At 36.1% G+C, this 26,596-nt stretch overlaps 1 protein-coding gene across 8 annotated transcripts in view; it reads right to left on the reverse strand.

The window, feature by feature from the left end:
- The window catches only part of LOC127833364 (rho guanine nucleotide exchange factor 7-like), a 98,740-nt gene that overhangs the window by 70,925 nt on the left and 1,219 nt on the right, over positions 1–26,596 (reverse strand). For 2 of the 8 annotated variants that reach the window (XM_052358568.1, XM_052358570.1), the window contains exon 1: positions 1–398. This exon is cut by the window's left edge and continues 131 nt beyond it. The exons of 1 other annotated variant lie outside the window; for it this stretch is intronic. In XM_052358568.1, the coding sequence (XP_052214528.1) occupies positions 1–218 (218 nt within the window). In that variant the 5' untranslated portion in view covers positions 219–398. Of the gene's footprint in view, positions 427–26,596 lie in introns of those variants that run through there. 5 more of the 8 variants (XR_008027386.1, XM_052358567.1, XM_052358569.1 and 2 more) reach the window with 5 other exon arrangements.

A 26,596-nucleotide genomic window follows, 5' to 3' on the forward strand; every position in this document is an offset into this window, starting at 1 on the left:
GAGTCCCCCTTGTACATGTCGAGAGCTGAAAGGCGCTCAATGCTGCCCTGCCTTGGTGAGCCTGCGCACTCAGACCGGGGAGTGCCGGCAGCCAGCTCCTTCTGTCGCACCTCCAGGACAGAGATGAAGTCATTGATCTCATTGACGATGTCAACAAACTCGTCTGAGAACTCTGTACTGGGACTTTTCACACCAGGCTTTCTGTAGTTGTTCTCCATGTTCACTTTCTGAGCTACTGTACTATTGTCAATATCTTCAAATACTCTTGTTCTGTGATTATATCACTCATAAATCACTCAAACATGACATAGATTATACAGAATCTTACTTGCACACATTTTCAGATTGCTATCAACAGAAGTTATCTTTTCCAGAAGTATTTCAGAAACATGTAGTTTTTGTATTCAGCTAGCTGAAAATATGACCTGATTATACCTTATGAGTCGACAATTGGTCTGCTAGTCACAATGGGTCTGCTAGTTAAAATTAATGTACAATTTTTACTGAGTAGTCCTATAGTCATTTTACAATAAAAAGCAAACGTTACAAAGAACATGTCAAAAGTAACACAAGTTTACCATAATTCTTTTGTTTTTCTAAATGCAGAATAAAATTGCTAGGTATTTTATTTTCTGTAGAACAGGCGGAGACTGCTGCAGTACATGGCAGGAACCTAGAGTCATAAATTAGAAACCAGCTGTCTTCCTAATGCAATTCTTATTATCTGACTGATTGCCATACATGTAGCTGCTGGTTTATTTAACTGTGCGAAAACTGAAAATTAAACATCGATACACAAAGTTTTCCTTCAATCATGCATTCCAATAGCAGACAGTGCACTTCTAACATAATGCTTTAAATTCAATGATCATGTTAAAATTCATTTAATGCCCGTCAGTTACATGTTACTACAGTTTTGAAAATATTTTCTCTGGAAGAGAAGTAATGTAAAACACACATTTTCTAACTTCCAGAGATTTTTTTAGCTTTTAATGTTGCAGAGATACTGATGCCACAACCTATTTTTGAACACAAAAATCCACTATATATTCTATAGTGGACAAAAAGACAAAAAGCCAGAATTCAGCAAAAAAGAGTTGCAGTCAAAATTACTTTTTAACAATCAATATCTCACACAGTACGTTACTCCTATAAATATGAGGTCGATTTACATCGCGGGGTAGCTTACGTCTAATTATTTGGACTAACAGTACGTCTGCGAGTTTGATGGAGATTCGCCCAGTAGTTAAAAGAAAGTATAAATAACCCATTTATTTGGACCTATACATTCTGTAGTGGAAAAGCTGAGCCAAAGGACCATAACTCTGCTAAAACTAATTGCAAAATGCAATTGTTTAAAATAATCCACACATTAAGATACTTCACATGTAGAAGTTTGAACAAGATCATTGCAAGAAGAGTTAAAAACAAACCCAAATAAACATGTTTAAATTTTTGACAATACATTTTTTTGTATATTTTATTGGATTGAATGTGATTATTGATCCTGGAACCTGTTCTTCTTGTCCTCGAAGGTCAGATTGTCTAACTCTTTCCCAAAATAAAACATGGGTTTCTTCCCCCCAATTCTTACAAAATAATGTTAAGTCCTAATTTAAACAAGAGGGCCAAGATGGCCCTAGTTCGCTCACCTGAGAGGAGTCGGTTCATTCAATCTTGACCTAGATATTGTCCAGACAAACATCCTGGTCAAGTTTCATCATTATTGAACCAAAACTCTGGCATATGGAGTGTTTTTGTTTTTGTAAGATTTGACCTGGTGACCTATATTTTGAGTTGACCCCCCTTACCAAACATCAAACTTTGCTTACAGAAATAAAAATTTTGACAAAGATTAATAAAATCTGAAACAAAATTGTGACCTCTAGAGTGTTTACAAGGATTTTGTATAATATAATGAAAATTTGGACAATCTAATGGCAATAATTATGGCATTAATTATGTGATTTTGCTCATTATCAAACTTGACTGAGATCTTTCAGCAACTTTCATAAAGAATGCTTGAGAAGTGTGAATGCTAGAATGTTTACAAACCAAATGTAGAAGGACAGACGGCGGACAAAGACCAATCTTAAAACCTCACCTGAGCAATCAGGTGAGCTAAAAAGTGTGTTTCACCGATCTGAGCCACTATTCAACTTGTCCGAGAAATCAATAAAACCAATGTATTGACTAAGTTTCATGATGATTAGGCAAAAAATGTGACTTCTATAGTGTTCGATCACAAGGTTTTTCTCTAGTCACATAAAGAAAACTGACTCATCCCCCCTGGCTGCCATGTTTTTTGACCGATCGGGACCATTTGCGAACTCATCTGAGATATATATAAAACCAATCTTTTCACCAAGTTTCATGATTATTGGGCAAATGTGACTTCTAGAGTGTTCACAAGCTTTTTTTACTATATAAATATAAGAAAATTGCCCCCCCCCCCCCAGCAGCCATGTTATTCAACTGACCGGAACCATATTTGAACTCAACTCTTGTATCAAGGAAACAAATGTTCTGACCAAATTTCATGAAAATTGGGCCAAAAATGTGACTTCTACAGTGTTCACATGATTTCACTATATACATTTAGAGAAAAATGCCCCGCCCACTGGCGGCCATGTTTTTTCACCGATCTGGACCATTTTCGAACTCGTCCGAGATATCAATAAAACCAATGTTTTGACTAACTTTCATAATGATTGGGCACAAATTGTGACTTCTAGTGTGTTTACAAGGTTTCTAAATAGCCAAATAAGGAAAACTGCCCTGCCCACTGGCGGTCATGTTTTTTAACGGATCAGAACCACTTTTAAACTCAACCAACATATCATTTAGACAAACATTTTGACAAAGTTACATGAACATTGGGCATTATTTAATGTGACTTCTACAGTGTTTACAAGGTTTTTCTCTTTTTTTGACCTAGTGACCTAGTTTTTGACCCAGCATGACCCAGTTTCAAACTGAATCGAGATATCATTGGGACAAATATTCTGACCAAATTTCATGAAGATTGGACAAAAAATGTTGCCTCTAGAGTGTTTACAAGGTATCTCTATAGCCAAATAAGGAAAACTGCCCCACCCACTGGCGGCCATGTTTTTCAACGGACCTGAACCACTTTTGAACTCAACCAACATATCATTAAGACAAACATTTTGAAAAAGTTTCATGAAGATTGGGCATGAAATGTGCTTTCTACAGTGTTTACAAGGTTTTTCTTTTTTTTGACCTAGTTTTTGACCTAGGCCAGTATTCACCAACCGATTCTTAGACTTAAGAATAAAGAATAGACTTGGAACCAAGAAAACTGTATTCAGTGTTTGAATATATACAGAGTTCCACTGGTGATTATTTCATTAACAAAATGTTCTACTGTTAACGTATAGAAATTCGTCGGTATGAAATTTCGTGGTTTAATACAAAACAACTAATTCGTTGACACGTAATTTCGTGGATTTCAAATTTTCGGGGAAGATTGACAGTCATAATAATTAAACTTTTCTAAAAACAACCAGAGTAATAACGAAGAATAATCTGCTAATGTGTGTTGACAGCAAGGCGTGTGATTAATGTGCACTGAAGCATGAAAGTGTTGCTGACAATTGTCGATAAAAGCGAATGAAGCGGCTATCTTGTGTGTCCCCGCTCGCTAATTGCCATCAATGTTGTTTTGACAATATTTGCAATTCTCTGCTCAATCGGTCCCCTAGTAGAAACAATTGAGTAATAAGGTCCCCAAAATACAGGTGTGAAAACCGTTTTGTCTCTTTTAACTTTAATTGGCACTAATTGACATATGTGATAAATCTGCAAACTGTCAATTTGACGACGTCACGTAAAAGAGAACAATCGTTGATGTACATTTTAAAGTCCACGCTTGAATAAAAAAGTATTATTACCCAAACACTTATCAAGAAAACAACATATTGTATTACCTAGCATATCTCAATCAAATATCTGTGATAACCGAAAACAATAGAGAATGTCCGCAATGACATTCGGAAAAGACCAATTTCGGATTAAAAATGTAAAAATAATCGTTGGTACTTGAATTCGTGGTTCGGCGGAACAACGAAATCCACGAAAATTCGTACCACACGAAATTTAATGGTTTTACAGTATATGAGGAATATTATAGACAGAGATGTTTACTGCAGAGTTTGACTCAAAATTGAAGAAATTCTTGAATATTCAAATGTAAAGAATTTTCTTTATTCTTAAACTGAAGTCTAAGAATTGTTTGGTGAATACGGGCCCCGGCATGACCCAGTTTAGAACTCGACCGAGATATCATTGAGACAAAGCTTCTGACCAAGTTTAATGAAGATTGGAAAAGAAATGTGACCTCCAGTGTTTAAGAACAAATGTTAACGGACGGACGGACGACGAACAAAGACCGGTCACAAAAGCTCACCTGAGCTAATAACAAGAAAGTACTGATTTAATTATTGTTTTGCTTTAAAGTTATTGCTTGAAAGTCAAATGCATTAATTTCTTGAGAGATACATGTTCATAATTATATATTAGTCCACTTTTATGTAATTTATATGAAAAGTTCAGAACACAAAACCAGCTGGGGACAATAAATCCACTCGTCCACTTGTATGGACAAGTTAATCTTGAAAAGACAGGTAAATTTCCTAAAAGCTCTCGTCCTACAGGACGAAAGGAAAAATCTGATGTTAAAACATGTATTTCTTACCAGTAAGACCCTTTTTTCATATAATTAAATACCTCTTCTAAAAGCACATATGTTCCTAAAGTGGAACTCCATTGAATTCAAAGTTGTTATTCAAAGTTTAATAAAGCAAGCGTGCGTTGTTATACAAGACTTTTTGCGTAAAATTTGTGAGTGGAATATGACAGTCATGATCCTGTTACTTGTTAAGACTTTTGAAAAGTACACAACATGCAGTTAGCAAAATATATGTCTTGATTTATTTGTGTTTCTCATAAAGTAACTTAAAGGGGCCTTTTCACAGATTTTGGCATTTTTTTAACTTATTCATTAAATGCTTTATATTGATAAATGTAAACATTGGATCGTTAAAGCTCCAGTAAAAAATCAAGAAAAAAATTAAAAAAAGGAAAAGAACATTGCCCGGAGCAGGTTTCGAACCAGTGACCCCTGGAGTCCTGCCAGAGTCCTGAAGTAAAACGCTTTAGCCTACTGAGCTATTCCGCCGCGTACACATTCGTAACGTATTTTATACCTTATATAAGCAATCTTCGTAGTTTCACAAAATTTAACAACAAAAACAGAACTCTCCAAATTATTCAATCGTTTCGCGTTGCAACGCTTTATAATTTTTAGGTTTTAAAATCGTCAAAAGATGCATATAATGGCTATATTAGAGCATGGTTAATGTTCAGTATTACTGTTTCCTCACAAATATCATAACTAAAACGAAAACTTACGAATCTGAAACAACTTTTTTCAATTTTGTCAATTTACCAAAGCGTGAAAAGATCCCTTTAATACAGTGCTTAAAATGGAGAGTACACATGCAACTTTATAAGATGGTTTGTTCCCCATAAAATGAATATGACATATTTGTGAATGGCATAAATAATCTAAATGTTTCAACATTAATAAACAAAACTATACAATGTACTAGTCATATCAGCCCCGTGCAATCTTTTTTTCACACATATTTGAAGTACGAGTGCAACAGAGTTACCGTAATTACTCTATGTTTTCGGACACTCTAAGTTTTCGGACACCCCTTTTTTTAGCAAAAATAATTATTTTTCGTGACTCTTAATTTTCCGACACACGAGTTTTCGTCCATAATAATGTCTCTAAGTTTTCGGACAGTATATTTTACAGCGCTATTTTACCCAATTTCCAGCCTGTTTTCGATATCTAATGACACTTTGACCATGTGGGTTTACAACCAGATAAACATCATAAAACATGGCAGGTGCATGCCTGAGGGCAACAGACCATTACATTTGCCTTAGTGGGTAAATAACCTTGTAAACTGGTATTAAACAATGTTTTTGCCCAATAGCATAAGCGTTATGACAATTACCAGGGGTAGTGCCAATTAACAGTTCAATAATCTACCGCAATGTACTACCACTTCTCAGTAAAATAACTATGACAAATACTAAACGCTTCAAAGTGTGATGCACCCTATTGCAAGTTTTACGAACAATGAAAGGTGTTAGACAACAACTATCGGAAATGAACAAACAAAGAATTCATAGTTTGATTTTATTATTGCGTTAATTACAGGTTCATACTAGCGAGTACCGGTACATCACATGCTCATCTTTGAACTCGTTGGTCAAAGAACAACCTTGAAGTAACTTTCTGTCAAATAAATTAAGCATTTAAAATTATTTAAAATGCAGTACAAACATATATACATGTAACTGTAATTTATACTATACGGCATGGTATTTTACAAGCGCTTGCTATTTCGGTAGTCGTTGATACAATTGACGCTATTTTCGGACACTTCAATTTTCGACTCTAAGTTTTTGGACACCTGTATTTTGTGAATATTTTTCGTATCTTAGTTTTCCGACAAGAAAAATAAAAATTATTTTTAAGTGTCCGAAAACATAGAGTAATTACGGTATATGTTAGCAGGAAGAGTCAAATTTGTAGGGCACTGTCATATCCTGCAGGACAATATTTTTTCTTGAAATATTTTTTCCCCTGAAAACTCTTAATTGTAGCCAGGTAGTTTCCCCCAAACAGGTCACAAAAAGGCCTGATGTCTGATCAGTGCAAATCGAAAGTCCTGAAAGTCCAGCAGTTTCACCTGTATTTAGTACATACACGTAGAACATTATGACAGATTTCCATGGATTGCCCCAAATATAATGAGTAATTGCTACCATTTAAACTGATGAACATTAAATGTTACATTAAAAGCAAGAAACAAAATGCACTGTGATAAACACAAGATTGACTTTTTTATCCACCAATACCTTAATGCAAACATTCTTAAAATGCCTAATCTTACAGCAACTTGTAATTAACAGGGTCAGGTCAATCTTTCAGAGCAATCAACATGTGGATGGGGTATGTGATTGTTTGCTCATCTTCAATAACAATATATCAATGTTTATCAATATTGTACCCAGCTATCTAGTTATATACTAATTGCTATTAGCTGCAAGGCTTAATAAAAGTATGGTAGCTTAACATTGTACAAGAGGATGCAGACTCATTACTGTACAGTACATGTGTGTGTTGTTAATTAGTCAATAATAACTAAGACATATACTGTAGATCTGCTGTGTTTCATGGAGATCTTACTTATACACATGCCAAGGTGACACACATTTCTATGCATGAGCAAAAAGTGTCATCACAGATTAGCCTGTGCAGTTTGCACAGGCTAATCAAGGATGATCAGTGCACCAGATAAGCTGCGTATCTGCGTCTTTCACCCTATTAACATGTTTAAAAACGCAAAGAAATACAATATCATGCGTATTGAATACGCAACCAAATTGACTTTTACGCAAATTCGTCAAATTTAATGAGTACAATTCAATAGCTTAAAATTGAAAATGCTTTGCTTATTTTCGGTATTTTCTCTTTATGATGAGAAATAAAAATGTCCAAGAGAGGTTGAAAGACATCCGCGATAGTCGCGCCAAAATATAAGTCGATATGTTTGACAGTTACAAAGATGTCGGTTAACATCAGGTTTTTTTTAAAGTTTAAAGTTTATATTTATATATGGACAGTTTCAAGTATTAAAGATGAATCTATGAAACATCAGTTTATTTAAGTTAATTATATTAGTTTACAGTTTTATTGAATATATAAAAGGGTGCAGCTTCAACTGAAGTAAAGCAGCGATGATTTTAAGGTTTGCATTTTTATAACTCATTTCACCCTATTTTGAGAATGAAATCACCCTATTTTTAAAAATCAATGGGTGAAAACCCTATTTTCCAAATAATTATCTGGGGCACTGGATGATACTTTAAGCTTGTATGCCATTTTTTTGTTAAAAGGAAGAGTAGTCCCTGATAAGTCTGTGCTTGCTGCACAGGCTACACTGGGCTTTCATTTTATGCACATGGATTAAGCCCAGTTTCAAGACTGCAACTCATTAAAGAACAGTGATTGCACAATTATTTTTTTTCACAATACAATGTAATATTTCATATTTGTCCTTGCATCTCATTCTTAAGGTTAAGGTATACAGTCCATAAAGTGATAGGTAAATAAAGCGAACTAGAGCTTTTTCACAGACGTGACGAATACCCCCACATGCCGCATTGACACAGAATATTTTGCATATTGTCTTCACAAAAAACAGCGAACACCATGCTCAATGTTTAAAACGCACTAAGTGACCCCGTCACCTAGTTTTTGATCCAGCATGGCCCATGTTTGAACTTGGCCTAGACATCATCTAGATACAACTTCTGACCAAGTTTGGTGAAGCTCAGATGAAAACTACTTGAATTAGAGAGCAGACACCATGCTCAATGTTCAAAATGCACTAAGTAGCCTGTGACCTAGTTTTTGACCCGGCATGATCCATATTCGAACTTGACCTAGATATCATCTAGATACAACATCTGACCAAGTTTGGTGAAGATCGGATGAAAACAACTTGAATTTGAGAGCGGACACTTAATACAGACCGACAGACAGACCGACAAGCTCACTCCTATATACATGTAATTATCCCCCTATACTTTGTGGGGGTATAAAAATAAAATACTTTTTTTTTAATGAACAGTTATTCATTCACGAATAAAATGCATTTTGCAGATTGGCTATCAGGCATTAGCCTCGCAACCAAGATTTACAAGAAAAATTATATGTAATCCAAAATAAATTGTACAAAATGTAATACACCTCAGTAAAGACCATGTATACTATTTACCTTCAAATTTATTTAATTAAGTTTTTGCTACATTTAAAAAAAAAGCTACTAATAACCAACATACTGTATATAACTGGCATACAACATTTTGTTTTTTTATAAGAAATCACAACCCATACAATTTATGTGTTAGATCGCTACATTTACACAAACAAAAACTGAATGTTTGGATTGGTTAAACTAGCAGACCTTTTGTCATGAAATGTCTAATACATCAAGAAAAGAGTTGACATAACAATGAGCACTCTGGCTAGAGTTGCTTGTTTATTCACAATAAACTCTCTCCTGGTGATTAATATCCAGCCTTACAGAGCTAACTATCTTCAGCATAATCTTATAACTTCCTCACAAAATTCTAAGAATAGCAACACTACAGCACCAATACAAAATACACTTCAGAATACATGAAGTATGATTGTCCTTGAAAATCCAAGACACACAGCTGAAACTTTCAAGTGTTGACTATGCAGACAAGTACACAACTAGTAAGTCCATGTAGGACTTATTTCCAGGGAATGCAGCCATCTCTTTCGGGCAGGTACTGGCACCTCTATCAGCAGGGGCGAGATAAGCAAATCTCAGAAATGTTTCTTACAGCATCATTTTAGACTGGCTGCCTTCCCACAGAAGACTGGAACCTTTACCAGGCATGAGTCACAGCATGGCGCTTTAGTAATTATCTTAACCCTTTACCCATAAGCTACGTATTTTGTGGTCCCTTAGAAAGTTACGTTTAATTAAAAACTTTTCTAACTAAAGTCAAGTTTTAAAGGCTTCATTTCCAACCCATAGATACTGATGAGCAGCAAACAGCATAAAACCTGAACAGACTTTGAGTTACTCACAGACTGTTCTGGTTGTATGCAGGTTGAAAAAGCCATTATTTTCATAAAGCCTCCTGGCTTTCACATGTATAGAGAGCATTCCATTCAGGATGTAACTAGAGAGCCGCATTTTAGACGTACAAATTTTACTACACTCTGACCAACGCATGCGCAGTCAAACCGGTGCGAAATCCAAGTCATTCTCTATTTTGGCGTCAGAGAGACCGCACGTAAGGTTAGTTTCATTGTTATTGCTGTTATGGCAGATGAAGACGTGCTCTCCCTAGGGGAGGATACATCTGATAATGAATTTTCTGCGTTTTTGGACCAAGATAATCATAATGTCAATGAAAAACTAAATTCAAAAAGAAAAGTACTTCCCACGGTTACGAAAGTTGTCAAGTAAAAAAAGACTGACAAAAAATGGAAGTCTTCTGACAAAAAAACAGAAGTCTTCGGACAATGCTAATATGTCTTCGGACCGTATTGTAAACTCTTCGGAGAATATTTTAGATATTACTAAATTGTCTCAGAAAGACATTGCTTCTTTACGAAATTTATTGGGGATAGAACATGTGGCCTCGGAGCACGTGGTTTCTTCGGACCTCGTGGCTTAGTGGTACTTTTGTCCCAGAATATGAGGATGAGGTTGAAGTTCCTTATCAAATGCAACCTTTAAGAGCGCAAGTTTGTGCCAGTGATGATGAACAAGATCATTCTAATTTGAATAAGGGTTTTTCAGTTGCTTTGTTTGGCTCAGATAATAACAATAACATTGTTTCATGTGATAACAGTGATATGGAATGGGATATGCCCAAGTTAAAAACCCCAGTTAAGGGTAAGCCAGTGTCTGATTTTTTGGCTAAGCTCATAAATGTAGCCTGTTCTACCCCATGTGAGACTGATGTGTTTTTGGAAAAGTATGAAGTACCCGAAAATTGTGATCGTGCTACACCAACTTTGGTTAACCAAGAAATTTGGAAAATTCTTGACAAAAAGTCTCATGCCAATGATAGGTTGTTGGTAGACATTCAGAATTTGGTGGCATCCAGTTTCGCACCTATTATAAAGCTTGCAGATCTTTTAAAGGGCAACATTTCAGCTGAGGCTAAAACTTGCATTTCTGATTGTCTGACATTAATTCTGGGACAATTCCAGTACCACATCTATGTTCGTAGACATTATATGACACATCCTTGTCTCAAGAAAAAATATTCGGGCCTGTGTCAGGTGTCAATGCCTATCACAACTAAATTATTTGGGGATGATATAACAAAGGAAATAAAAAATTGTGATTCCCAATTTTCTATTGGAAATGATAGTTACTTAACCCCTTACCTTGAGCATTACTTTGGCAGGGGTCGTGGTCGATATACAATGAGGCGGCCGGTTGGCCACCGTTACGAGCCATATCAGAGTCAGATGTCATATCAGATGCCATATCCCCAGAGGGGCGCAAACATGAGGCCGTTCAAGAGCAGACCTTCTAGGAGGGCAAACACCACAGCTACAATGCCGGGCCCCAACGGGATGGAATAGATGGATTAAAAGTAAGTTTAGTTGGAAATTAAAAAAATTATCTAAATGTTTGGCAAGAATTTACAAATGATGCTTGGATTCTTCATGCAGTGAGTGGTTATAAAATTGATTATGTACAAGAACCACATCAGGCTTCTATTCCAAATGAGATACCATTTTCTGCTGATAAATGGAATGTTGTTAATGATGAGGTTTTGGAATTGTTGAAAAAAGGTGCAATTGTTAAAACATTTCACGAAGAAGGTGAATTTTCATCAAATATTTTTATAGTTCCTAAACTTAATGGAAAGCAAAGGCCTGTAATAAATTTAAAACAGTTAAATCAATTTGTGCAATACAACCATTTTAAACAAGAAACATTTTCTGTTGTTTTGGACAGTGTGCAAAGAAATGATTTCTTTACGAAGATAGATCTTAGAGAAGCATATTTTTCTGTACCGATTTGTGAGGAAGATACAAAATATTTAAAGTTTTCTTGGAATGGGAAATTATATAGATTTGTTTGCCTTCCTTTCGGGTTGTCGATTGCATGTTATTTGTTTACAAAAATCTTGAAACCAATTTTTGCTTGGTTTAAAGCTCAGAACATTCGTTGTTGTTATTACATTGATGATTCTATTAACATGAATCAAAATAAACTAATATGTTTGGAAAATACAAACGTTTTATTACAAACAATGACTTCTTCAGGCTTTTTCATTAATTGGGTCAGATCTTCAGCCAAGTCAAAGAATTGTGTTTTTTGGCTTTATTATTGACTCAGTTGCATTTAAGGTTTACCTGACTGATGAAAAAATACAAAAAATAATTATGAAAGCTAGAGCAATACTTTCCTTGAAGGACATAACCAGTTAGACAGTTGGCTTCATTAGTGGAATTATTATAAATGCATTCTTTGCGGTGTTTGAAGCCAAACTACATTATCGAGCTTTAGAGAGAGATAAGTTGTTGGGACTTGAAGGTTCCTTAGATTTTGATAAAACAATGCAATTGTCTATAGACAGTATTATTGAACTGAATTGGTGGGTGTCTAATGTGACAAATAAAAATGGTAAAAGTATACGACCTAATGAGGTAGTTATATGCTGCCAAACAGATGCTTCTTTAGAAGGTTATGGTTGTATAGACTTGAAAACAAATGTTTACTCAGGTGGTCGATGGAAATTTATTGAATCAAGGAATAGTATAAATTACCTTGAATTATTAGCAATTTATTATGGCATATTATCACTATACCATGGTTGTCGTCATACACATATTCAGGTACAATCTGATAATGTGACCGCTGTGTGTTACGTCAATGATTTTGGTGGAATGTGTTCTAAAAACCTTGATAACTTGGCCAAGCAAATTTGGGAATGGTGTTTGGCTAGAGATATTTATTTGTCGGCAGCCCACGTTCCTGGTGTGCAAAATAAAGCTGACTATTATTCTCACAATTTTTCAGATGCTTCCGAGTGGCAATTAAAGAAAATTATTTTTAATCGTATTTGTCAGCAATTATTTATGCCTAACATGGATATGTTTGCTTCACGAATAAATACACAATTGGAAGCATTTGTTTCTTGGCTTCCAGAACCAGGTGCATATGCTGTAAATGCATTCAGTATTTGTTGGACAAATCTGCAACCTTATTTATTTCCATCATTTAATTTGATAGGGAAAGTTATGAACAAGGTTTTATTAGATAAAGTAGAAAAAGCCTTGTTAATATTGCCATATTGGCCTTCCCAGTCTTGGTTTCCTGCAGTTTTAGAAAACATTCCTTCTTTTCCAATCAGTTTACCTAGACACAAGGACCTTCTGAGTCTCCCACACAACCAGCAGTGTCATCCTTTGGGAAAACGCCTTCGGCTAGTCGCAGTGACTGTATCCGGGATTCCCTTATCCAGCGAGGAGTTTCGTTGCAAACTGCTGAATTCATCCTCCAATCATGGGCGAAAGAAACCAGGAAACAGTACGAAAGTGCTTGGAGCACATGGTGTACCGTCTTTATCCTAATAAACACTCCCGCCCTAATAAACGTGCCCCTCTCATACAATAAAATGAAGGAGTGATCAAAATAATAGCGCCCCCATTTCTCGGCTGCTAAGGGGTAAAGTAATTGCATTTTATTGATGGAAATTTTTTTATCAACAAGGTAATTGGCAAGAACCTTATAGAAATACAACTTTAATATTAATAATAACATATATATTTGGAACAGATCGATGTAAGAATTAAACTCCAACATGCAGGCGATTTTATTATTGTATGGGTGTTTTCAGTTTTAAATGTCAAATTCATGTTACGTTTTCATGACACCGTGCATTTAAAATACGGATCTACCCAGGTTGTTCAATATGCGGTACGCTAGGCCGAAGCTACCGTAACCATAAACCTTCACTAATTAACACTGTTCATATCTCGGCCACGCGTACTGTTACAGTTCTCACTACGGTCATATCGACAACGGCTCTTTCATTTCACATGATAATAGGGTGTCAGGGCTTTTTTTCCTTCTTTGGGACCCGCCGAAAAACGGCCCTTTCCCCTCGGATTTTTTTACCCTCAGCAGGTAAATTTTCCCCCAGACTTCTTTTTTTTTCCCTTAAAAAAAATATAAAAAAAATTGTTTTTTTAAACTTTAAATACATAAGTTAACCTGATCCAGTGTAGAAAATATAACATATTGCATAATTAAAGTATCTGTGTCCTTGAATTTGTTTTAAAGACAGCAAAATATGTTAACTTGATTATTTAAGACTTTCCTTAATTTCCCCAAAATCTGGTGTTTCGCGTGATTTTTTTCTCCAAAATCTGGCATTTCGCGCGATTTTTTCCCCTTAAAAAAAGGCCTTTCCCAAAAATCAGATTAAAAACCCTGGGTGTAGTATTCTTATAAAACTATTTGGGATATGTTTACGATTGCTCAATGAATGGAACTATTCGCAAATACCGGTTAACACATTTTAGGTGTTGGCTCATATTATAACTAACGGAGGGTGAAATAAACGCGCCCTCTTTGTGATTTGCATCGCGCGCGGGCGCGTTTATTAGGATAAAGACGGTATTTGGAATAGTATCAGGAAAAGTGATCCCCTTCAGGCGTCTGAAGCAGTGACCTTGAATTATTTGTTCTATTTGTTTAAACTAGGGAAGTCTTATTCAGTAATTAATACACATAAAGCTATGTTACTTCAGAAATTATTACTTCTAGGCAATGTGTGGTGTAAAAGTTCAGTGTTAATTCCTAGATTTATGAAGAGTGTTTTCCAATATCAACCTTCTAAACCACGTTATTTAGTAACTTGGGATGTCTCTGTTGTGTTAAAGTATTTAAAGTCATTAGGGCCTGTGTCTAAGTTACCTTTGAAAATGTTGACATTTAAGACGGTAGCTCTTATTGCCTTGGCTACTGCGCCAAGAGCTCAGACTCTTGTTTCAATGAATGTTGATAATATGTTAATGGAGCGACAGGCAGTTGTCTTTACCTTTACTTACATTTTGAAGACATACAGAATGGGACATTCGTTTTTTTTTAAATTGAACATTTTAGTGATGAATCACTTTGTAACATGCATACGCTTATAACATATCTTAATAGAACAAAGTCTTTAAGAAAATCAAATTTTGTTTTTGTGTCATTTGTAACCTACAATAGGGTATCAACAAGTACTATTGCTAGATGGCTTAAGTGTGTGTTGCAACTTGCAGGTATTGATTCGCATACATTTAAAGCTCATTCATATAGGAGCGCCTCCACTTCAGCAGCTTTTATTAAAGGTTGTTCTTTAAAACATATTTTGAGTACATCTGATTGGAGCTCTGATAAAACATTCAGAAAGTTCTATTTAAGGTGTCCACTTAAAAGTGGTAGAAAAATGTGTCCTTAGGAAATTGAGATCATACTTTATTGTATGCATATTATGTATTAAATTGTTGTACATGTGTGAAATGTATTGTTGATACTTAATAATTAAATGATGAATACATGGGTTTTTGAAGCTTATTTGGTTATTGCTTTCGTTGCCTTTGAATATGCTCTCTATACAAAGCCAGGAGACTTAATGAAAATAATGTTCCATCATCCAAGCTTTAGTGAAGGATGAGGGTCATTATTATAATAAAGCTGGAGGCTGAGCATGCATAGACCCTCCCTTTCATTATATATATAGTGTTTGATATATTATGATAGTTTATAATTGGGTGTTAAGGATTTTACCAACCCTGAATTTAATGGCAACAAAAACTTTTTTAAATGAATGACTTGGATTTCGCAGCGAGCTTCCGGTTTGACCGGCATGCGTTTGTCAGAGTGTAGTTAAATTTTTACGTCTAAAATGCGGCTCTCTAGTTACGTCCATACATGCTCAGCCTCCAGCTTTATTATAATAATGACCCTCATCCTTCACTAAAGCTTGGATGAGGGAACATTTTTACTTTTCTTCTAATGGGGGAAAGGATTAAATATTTTGCTGTTATATATCTCACTTTCTTAATTTCAATACTGCGCTGTTCTTTTCTACATGCAATACAAATATTTTGTTCTTTCATTTTTCAATAAAACTGGCTTCTCCCTTTTACTGTATTGCAGTTCCATTATTTCATCAAAGTTCAAAAGATGATCCGATAAAGCAATACTTTTATGAGCCCTTCCACAACTTGCAATAAAAAGATTCTAGAAAAGATAATGTGCAACATCTGTTAAATAAAGCCTTAATTCTTCAACATTAAAATTCTGTAATTTTATAAGTCACCATTTTAACATGAAAGGGAAAGGTCTTATTGTAAAAACAACACACATCAAGTTATAGTAAAAAAGTAAACAAGAGAACCTGACAGGCCCAAAGTCGCTCACCTGAGATACAAAGAAACTGAACTGTTCTGTGCAGCCCAAGATATTAATAAGAACAAATTAATGTTCTTACCAAGTTTCATGAAGATTGAACTATAAATGGGAATTTCAGAGTGTTAAAAACGTTAAACTATTGGCATATAAGCAAATATTCCCTCCCCCCTGGTGGCCATGCTTTTGAACAGACTGAAAACATTTTCTAATTATCCAAAGTATCATTACAAAAAATGGTCTGACCAAGGTCAATAAAGACTTGACTAAAATCTGACTGTTGGAGTGTTAACAAGGTTTAGCCATATGAGGAAAAATGCCCCACCCAAAAGGGGCAATGTTTCTCAGCAATTTTCGAACTCACCCAAGATATCATTAGAACAAAATGTAATGTTCTGACCATGTTTCATGAAGATTGGACAATCAATGAGATTTTTAGAGTGTTAACAAGATTTTACTTAACAAACTGAAAACATTTTCTAATTATCCAAGATATCATTACAACAAGAGATGTGTTCGTCAGAAACACAATGTCCCCTATTGCGCCGCTTTTATTTTTTTTATTTTATTTTTTTATCTTTGACCTTGAAGGATGACCTTGACCTTGAACTTCCACCACTCTAAATGTGCAGCTTTATGAGAACGCCGCTTTGAATTTATTTTTTTTACCTTTGACCTTGAAGGATGACCTTGACCTTGAAGGATGACCTTGACCTTGAACTTCCACCACTTAAAATGTGCAGCTTCATGATAACGCCGCTTTGAATTATTTTTTTGACCTTTGACCTTGAAGGATGACCTTAACCTTGAAGAATGACCTTGACCTTGAACTTCCACCACTCAAAATGTGCAGCTCCATGAGAACGCCGCTTAGAATTATTATTTTTTGACCTTTGACCTTAAAGGATGACCTTGACCTTGACGGACGACCTTGACCTTGAACTTCCACCACTCAAAATGTGCAGCTTCATGAGAACGCCGCTTTGAATTTAAAAAAAAAAATTACCTTGAAGGATGACCTTCACCTTGAACTTCCACCACTCAAAAATTATGTTCAGCTTCATGATAACGCCGCTTTGAAATTTATATATATTTTTTACCTTTGACCTTGAAGGATGACCTTGACCTTGAAGGATGACCTTGACCTTGAACTTCCACCGCTCAAAATGTGCAGCTTCATGATAACACGACTTTAATTTTTTTCTTGACCTTTGACCTTGAAGGATGACCGTGACCTTGAAGAATGACCTTGACCTTCATCTTTCACCACTCAAAATGTGCAGCTTCATGAGAACGCCGCTTTGAATTTCTATTTTTTGACCTTTGACCTTGAAGGATGACCTTGACGGATGACCTTGACCTTGAACTTCCACCACTCAAAATGTGCAGCTTCATGAGAACGCCGCTTTGAAAATTATTTTTTTTATTTTTTTTTAACCTTGAAGGATGACCTTGACCTTGAACTTCAACCACTCAAAATGTGCAGCTTCATGAGATACACATGCATGCCAAATATCAAGTTGCTATCTTCAATATTAAACAAGTTATGGCCAATGTTAAAGTTTTCGGACGGACAGACGCCATATATGTGACCTTTAACCTTAAAGGATGACCTTCACCTTAACCTTTCACCACTCAAAATGTTCAGCACCATGAGATACACATGCATGCCAAATATCAAGTTGCTATCTTCAATACTGAAAAAGTTATGGCCAATGTTAAAGTTTTCGGACAGACAGATGCCAAAAATTTGACATTTGACCTTGAAGGATGACCTTGACCTTTCACCACTCAAAATGTGCAGCTCCATGAGATACACATGCATGCCAAATATCAAGTTGCTATCTTCAATAGTGAACAAGTAATGGCCAATGTTAAAGTTTTTTTCGGACAGACGGACAGGCTGACTGACACACTGACATACTGAGGGACAGTTCAACTGCTATATGAAACCCTACCGGGGAAAAAAGATTATTTTTTGGGGGTGGGGGGTGGGAGGGGGGGGTATAGTGTGAGGGTGTGGTGGTCATTTATTAGATGATCTTAAAAAAAACACAACAAGTATGCAAAATATGAAAGCAATACAGTACACTCCACGCATTTTCCCCAATCCCCTCCACACTCAGTGTTTTTTGACCTGGAGGGAGATTAAGAAAATCCCGCTATACGCGGCGTTTGCATGATTTTGGACGCGGCGGTTAATGATGGGCAAAACTGATAAGCCGACGCGGCGGCCCTCGGCGTTGGAAACGTGGGGGAAACTCAGCGTTTTACGAGATAACAATCAATTTAATTTTGTTTGACTTCCTGATTTTCAAATAAAATTACATTTATTACAAGTACATACATGTACATGTACATGTAGTATAATATTTACAATTAAAAAAAAACAACCAAGATAGATCGATCCCGACGTGGTTGTAGAAGTAGTTGTTGTTGTATAGAAAACTCGTTGATTTACGACACACAAAACGTCGTCTTTTAACTAATACATACCAATGAATATAAACACAGTTTGCATCATTGTTTTTATTTTGATAATACGGAATAGCCACAAGGGCTAATGCCTTTTTACTTCAGACTAATTCAAGGACTCCGGGGGTCACTGGTTCGAGCCCTGGTACCGGCTCCTTTTTTTTTCCTTTTTTAAATTTTATTCTTGATTTTTTACTGGAGCTTTTAAGATCCAATGTTTACATTTATCAATATAAAGCATTTAATGACAAACTTCAAAAAATTCCCCAAAATCTGTGAAAAGTCCCATTTAAAACAAGTAATAAGTACTTATGGCGGTATAAATATATTCATTACATACACAATCTATGAATACAGTAACAAAACTCCATCAATCATGGCGCATCTGTAAATATATAACTGTATAATAATAATTGTACATGTATTGCCTTAGTCCCTTTTATATTTCGCTTTGCTTTGCCACTAATAATATCAATCTTATTAAAACACGATACCATTTAAAACAAATGACATGTATGTATGTGTATGCCTGTAGGGTAAAAAATTTATTTCATAAATACAAGGTTTGGTTATGATGAAGAGATAAGAGAAAACAAAATATACATACGAGAAAACAGAATATATACATGTTAGGATTTGTTTGTCCACACCATCACAGTCCTAACAAAGTCCTAATGATTTGCACTTCTGTGCAACTTCCGGTGTGGCTAGCATGCCGTCAAAATACCGGAAGGAGCATGCCGTCAAAGTACCGGAATGACTTTCCAGATGACCGCTCTGAAAACACTTTCTTAGGTATGTCCCCCGTTGCTGCGCCCTTCATCAATATGCACACGGGCGCAACTTTGTATCTGTGGTCGATGTATTTGTTGCAGGCCTCTACTGTCAACTCCTGTTCCCAGTATGACAGTATGGCTGCAATGAGTTCGTCCATGGTGGTACACCCTTGGCTGTAGATGCTCCTTTTTAATGCGGCCCACACCATCTCAATTGGGTTAATGTCCGGAGACTCGGATGGCCAGTCGTCCACCCAGTTGATACCGTTGTCCCGCATGAAATCCCGGGCCATCTTGGACCTATGCTTGGGGTCATTGTCCTGCTGGAATCGATGGCCATCAGGATACACACTACATATGAAGGAGAGAGCCCTGTTATCCAGTATTTCTGTCGTGAAGAATGTCTTCTCCATGATTCCTTGAAATATGGCTATCTGGGTTGTCCCCCGTCTACTGATGCCGCCCCAGACATGGACCTTGGCTGGGTGCTTGGGCTTCGGGATGACTGGATTGATGGTCCCGTCCCGGTGGTAAACCACTGGCTTGCTTATCTCCAGGGAAATCTGTGAAGATGATGTCGGATAGGCTGTCGTCCTTTTCTATGAGGCTACGACAGAAGCAACCAGCTTCTCCTTGTTAACAGCTCGGACCATCTGTCCGTAGCGCGGCGTAGACGCTTTATATACGACTGCTTTAATGAGTCGTCGTGTGGTTGACAGGGAATGGGTACTACCCTCCTTCACAAGCTGGTTGTGCACAGGCTCTTCTCCATCTCGCTGACAAACATAGACGTACATGTAGGGCCCTGCTCACACGCGTCTTCCCCCGGCAGAAAACAGCCCTCGTTGAACTGGCTGATCCAATACCGAACATGGTCGCGGGTAACATCTGTTCCCCTAGTTTTCAGGTCTCTAACGATCCACGACGCTTTCAGACCTTGCCTGTGCAGGCGGATGATTTCAAGCTTTGTTAAATGCGATACTTTCATTTTGAATTATTGTAGGAGAGAATATTGATAACATCTGGACGGTCATTTATATAGTCGTAACCGTCAATCAATTTTTTCGCACCTGCTCAATTGTTAGCCGTGTTTAACGTAATTATCACTTCTCACATATGTTTGTACTGCTCGATTGCAAGCCATGTTTTTACTACACAATTATCACTTCTCATTATGTTGCTTGTGTCAGCAATTCGCGAACAGTTAAAACTATTATGACGAATACCAAACTGCACAACAAACATAAAAAGAAGTGATAATTCCGTAGGCCACCAAAGATTTAAAATGTTTTATTCATCTTCTTAATTTCGCAATCAGCGCCATCGTGTAAAAAGTCTATCGACCAATAGTAAAGGTGCTTTCTTAGCGATGTTAGACAAGAACAGATTTTTCGGATGAGTTTATAAGCGTTTATAACGGTTTTTAACAGTTAAATGTAAAGTTATTTTTAAATAATTAGATTTTTATTAAAGCAAAGTCTCCTTATGTATATATGGTCAGCCACGTTAAATCGGGCCGACCATCTGGCTTTTAACTGCCTTTTACAGCAGAGTATATATGTTAAGCAGTGTGTTCGGAAAAAGGCTTTTTAACCGAAGTTTCCGAGGATAAATAAATCAATACTACTAATTAATTTATGTGTTGCTTTATTAACCACATCGACAATTACAAATGCGTTGTGTGCCCATATAAGCTACATGTAACCAATAATTGTATCGACAAGGGAAATACAACAACATCCATTTTGAATGTCTCTTCTCAGAGAACTGATGGCTGCCCTAAAAAAGAATAACAAAATAATTATATATCAAAACGCTTGTACTAAGTACAACGTACACGTATGTTGCTAGACATGAATAAAATCCATGTCAGTCGTATATGTTATAGCAATTTAACAACTTACTTAAACTAACCGTATGCCATTCCCATTAATATAATTGTTATCATGTGTTAAATGTGTTATTACTGTATAATTTACGTTCAAAACAAGGTACATTGTGTATTATTCGTACATGTATGCGTAATTTAAACAAATCGAGAACAAACAGAACGTCAGAAATGAACACACAAAAAAGCTTTTAAACAACTGTTGAAACTGTAATATGCAACATATAACAAAACGAAACTTTAAACGATCACCTGACGTATTAATTCATATTGTAGACGTACTGTGAATAAAAACATATATTAATTTTCTATACAATTATCTTTTTTATACATGTACTACAGTATTTAAACAATTTATTATAACAATGTTTTTATTTTTTGGCATGCCCAGTAGCTCACTGCTAACGCGGCGTTGCGCGGCGGTCACTGATAAGAACGGAAATTGTCTGCATTTACCGACTAGGCTAAAGTAATACACGCCGCGGGAATTAGCTAACGCGGCGTAACTCCAAGGTTTTATCGAGTTTCCTTCGCTCTCTCTAACGCTAACGGAAACGGCACGCCTATGTGAGTAGGATAGCTTCACTATATATATATATTTCATATATAATACTCGAGCTACAAAGATCATTGAAATCCAAAACTCACAAAGCCAAAGGCACCATTTGCAACCGATTAAGCAAATTAATAACAAATAAACACAAAGTGTGACGGAAAGACGGACAGACGGACGGACAGTCCGAGCACTATATGCCCTCCTTCAGGGGCATAAAAAAAGAGCTGTCACCATAGGATGACATATGCCACCTATAAAAGCTTTGATAGAAGTTATGAGGCTTTATTGAAACCTAAACGCAGATTTCGAAACCTAAACGTGGACCCTTAGTTCAAGGTGAAGGTCACAGGGGTAAACATTTGTGTGCGTATGGAAAGGCCTCAGCATACCAAATATGAAGGTTATATCTCAAGGGACATAGAAGTTATGAGCATTTTTCGAAACTTAAACACAGATTTCGAAACCTAAACGCTGACCCTAAGTTCAAGGTCAAGGTCACAGGGGTGAAAATGTTTATGCGTATGGAAAGGCCTCGTCCATATACACATGCATACCAAATATGAAGGTTATATCTCAAGGGACATAGAAGTTATGAGCATTTTTCGAAACTTAAAAGCAGATTTCGAAACCTTAACGCGGACCCTAAGTTCAAGGTCAAGGTCACAGGGGTGAAAATTTGTGTGCGTATGAAAAGGCCTAGTCCATATACACATGCATACCAAATATGAAGGTTATATCTCAAGGGACATAGAAGTTAAGAGCATTTTTTGAAACTTAAACGCAGATTTCGAAACCTAAACGCGGACCTTAAGTTCAAGGTCACAGGGGTGAAAATTTTTGTGCGTATGGAAAGGCCTCGTCCATATACTAATGCATACCAAATATTAAGTTTATATCTCAAGGGACATAGAAGTTATGAGCATTTTTCGAAACTTAAACGCAGATTTCGAAACCTAAACACGGACCCTAAGTTCAAGGTCAAGGTCACAGGGGTGAAAATGTTTGTGTGTATGGAAAGGCCTCGTCCATATACACATGCATAACAAATATGAAGGTTATATCTCAAGGGACATAGAAGTAATGAGAATTTTTCAAAACCTACATGTAAACGCAAAGTGTGACTGTAAGACAGACGGACAGACAGACGGACAGACAGACAGATGGACGGACAGTCCGATCACTATATGCCCCCTTTTCTTTGAAAGGGAGCATAAAAAATGTTCTGACCAAGGTCAATAAAGACTGGACTATAAATCTGACTTTTGGAGTGTAAACAAGGTTTAACTAAAGTTAATAAGGAAAAATGCCCCACCCACAAGGGGCCATGTTTTTCAACAATTTTCGACCTCACCCAAGATATCATTAGAACAAAATTTAATGTTCTGACTATGTTTCATGAAGATTGGACAATCAATTAGATTTCTAGAGTGTTAACAAGATTTTACTTTACATTGAGACAAATATTCTAACCAAGTTTCATGAAGAACAGGCAGTAAATGTGGCCTATAATAAATGTGGCCTCTACAAATTTTTACTATAGCACTATAAGGAAAAAAGCCCTGCCCCCTGGAGGGCAACCATCGTTGCCATTTTCTAACTCATCCAAGATATCATTGGTACAAATCTTCTAAGTTTCATGACGATGAGACCATTAATGTGACCTCAAGAGTGTTATCAAGGTTTAACTATAGCCATATAAGGAAAAATGCCCTGACCCCTGGCAGCAATCTTTTTCAACCAACCGGAACCATTTTCGAACTTATCTAAGATATCATTCGGCCACATGTTCTGACCAAGTTTCATGAAGATTGGACAATAATTGAGGCCTCAATAGAGTGTTAAAAAGGTAAATGTTGACAAGCACAAAAGACGACGCACATTTGACAAAAGGCAATCACAAAAGCTTTCTATAAGAAAGTTGTGCCCAGGTGAGCTAACAACGTCAAGTTCACATAAATCATTTGACCCCTCTGGCATGGTCAGTTTTGACACCAGGACTGGAAATATCTAGTGAACATACATGTACATACAGACAGTCTGTGTGCTATGCATATCTTTGAATAGCAATAACACTAAACAGATATTTAGAAGGAAATTTATCATAACATTGCAGTCAAAGGGAGACAACTGCAGCAAAACATCCATTCAATATTAATACAATTTGTTTCACATATCACATACATGTAAGCCTCATTAATGACTTGGGTGGTATTAACCCAATTATGCCTAGTGGACTCTCCCATCCTTCTAAATTGGATCAATTTATTTCTCAAATTAGGGATGCCTAGTATATTGATTTCTATTTTTAGAATATTTCTTACAGAAATTCCTTTAAGCAAACAGCTCAGACCCTGATGAGACACATCATGCAGCGTCTCATCTGGGTCTACACTGTTTGCCAAGGCCTTTTTTCTAGACGCTAGGCATAAATGGGTTAAACAAGGTTTTTCTAAGATTTGTCTTGAATACATTATTTTTTTAAACATTTAACTAAGATTCAAGCGTGGCCTTACTATTTACAAATAAACATTCTGACCAAGTTTCATAAAGATTGAGTCATAATTGTAGCCTCCAGAATGGTAACATGGCTAAATAGTAAAATATTATTTGGTTGTGACAAGGAATTTTATTTACACGGAGGCCGCTGAGTTATATATAGATTTCATTTTCATTTGATCTATTTAAATGATCTTTGCTCAAGCTATTGTCTCTATGTAACTGGAAATAAATGTGAATACTTACAGTATCTGATAGTCCAATTGTCTTACCTTTTAGTTTTAATGAAATTTGCCCAATATGCATTGTCTGGTTATTTTTTTTCGGTTTGTTTAAATGTTTTTCTGTCTGGTAAAATATCAAAGTTTACCAAACCGAATGTCCTTAAAAATGTGGGCAACTTTAGGAAAGACTGAACATGTATCGTAAAACTAGTCAAAAGATCGATAGAAGGAAGCACATACATAGTAACAGCAAAAAGAGCGTGAAAAACATGGTATGTTCATATCTGAAGCAAAAAGAGCATGAAAAACATGCTATGTTAACACCTGCATTGCACCAAACAATAAATAGATGGTTTTGCACATTTGCTTGTTATATAAATAGATTCTCCATGGAAAAATGAAACACTTGTCCATTTTATTCCAAAAATCATGTTACTACACTTTTTTCACAAATAAGCAGCTTAAAAAACATTTGACAAACCTACTTATGAATGATGAACAAACTTATACAAATATGTGTTATGTAATTTAAAAATAACAAGGGACAAAATTGTCACAAAACCAGGTTTTCATTGTGAAAAAAAATCTGATAAAGGGAGACAACTCAAACTGAACTTTTGAAATGAACAAACAAAATTAACGCCCTTTGTAAGTTTGTTTTAAAATAAATCTATTTTTAGTCGTGGCGACCTTGACATTGGAGATATTGACGTGATTCTTTCGTGCGACACACCGTACCATGATGGTGAACAAATGTGCCAAATGATTTTAAAATCTCATAATGAATGACATAGTTATAGCCCAGACAAGCTCATTTATGGCTATTTTTTACCTTTGAACTCAAAGTGTGACCTTGACCTTGGAGATATTGACGTAATTTTTTCGCGCGACACACCGTCTAATGATGGTTAACAAATGTGCCAAATGATTTTAAAATCTCACAATGAACAACAAAGTTATGGCCCGGACAAGCTTGTTCCGCCCGCCCGCCAGCCAGCCAGCCAGCCCGCCCGCATTCGCCAATCTAATAACCAGTTTTTTCCTTCGGAAAACCTGGTTAAAAACCTGGTTAAAAATCATAGCTCCATCCAGGAATAAACATAACCTATTTTCAAATGAAAACCGGAACTGAAAGTGATCATAGTTGTTTTCATTAATAAACAGTAAATATATAATAAAACTTCTAAAAATTGAAAAAAAAAACATTAACTGTGTACTACCCTTTGAGGGTTTTTTCGTTTCAGTCATGATACAATGAGGAGAGTCGATACTATGAGAATATTCTTATTTATAAAACGTGCAAAGAATTTAGAGATACTTTTTATATGGGCTAAATTCTTTGGAACGTCTTATCGGTGAAGGACCCATTTTGTGGTGGACACCAGAAAGTTTAAATTTTCATTAATTTGCGTAAAATTGCAAAAGAACATCACCAACTCATTCAGTTTTGGTTTAGAAGTCCATTTTTACCTAAAATATCGTCGAATTGAAGTTAGAAAGGCATAAATTCTTTAGTTAAACTTCTGCTTAAATCGCAACAATATCACTGACCTCTTGCCATATTATGAAACAGATTTAAACATCAACCAATCAGAAGAAGGCATTACTGTGTAACGTGTACGCGTAATTTTATTTAACATGAGCTTTTAACACTGACTTTTACCTAACTAGTTCTAGTATGCTCATCATTGTCGATTTAATAAACATATGTTCAAAACAGATATGGTGCAGTTTCTAGTCCTTCTTGAATGCTCTGAGCTTTTATGAGTACATACGTACATCCCAGCGACCTGGAGGGTCAATATAGCTGGGAGTTGTATTATTGCAACTGGTGCAGTTTCTATTCACTCTTCTAAGTTTCAGCAACTTTGTATGCATGTCTTTTTCGCACCTCTGTCTGTGTTGTTTTATGTACATACATTCTATGTTACATAGGACGGTATACTGTACGATCTGTATCAATATTATTTATGTACAGTATAGCAGGGCCCTCTCTTGACACCAGGGGAAGCCACCCACATCCCTCATGAGGGGGAATTTCGCGTCGTTTTGGGCAAAAAGGGGAATTTAAGAAGATCTTTTCACCAACCATTCAACACCTAAAA

The sequence above is a fragment of the Dreissena polymorpha genome, chromosome 6, assembly GCF_020536995.1.
Source record: "Dreissena polymorpha isolate Duluth1 chromosome 6, UMN_Dpol_1.0, whole genome shotgun sequence".
NCBI classification, from domain to species: domain Eukaryota; kingdom Metazoa; phylum Mollusca; class Bivalvia; order Myida; family Dreissenidae; genus Dreissena; species Dreissena polymorpha.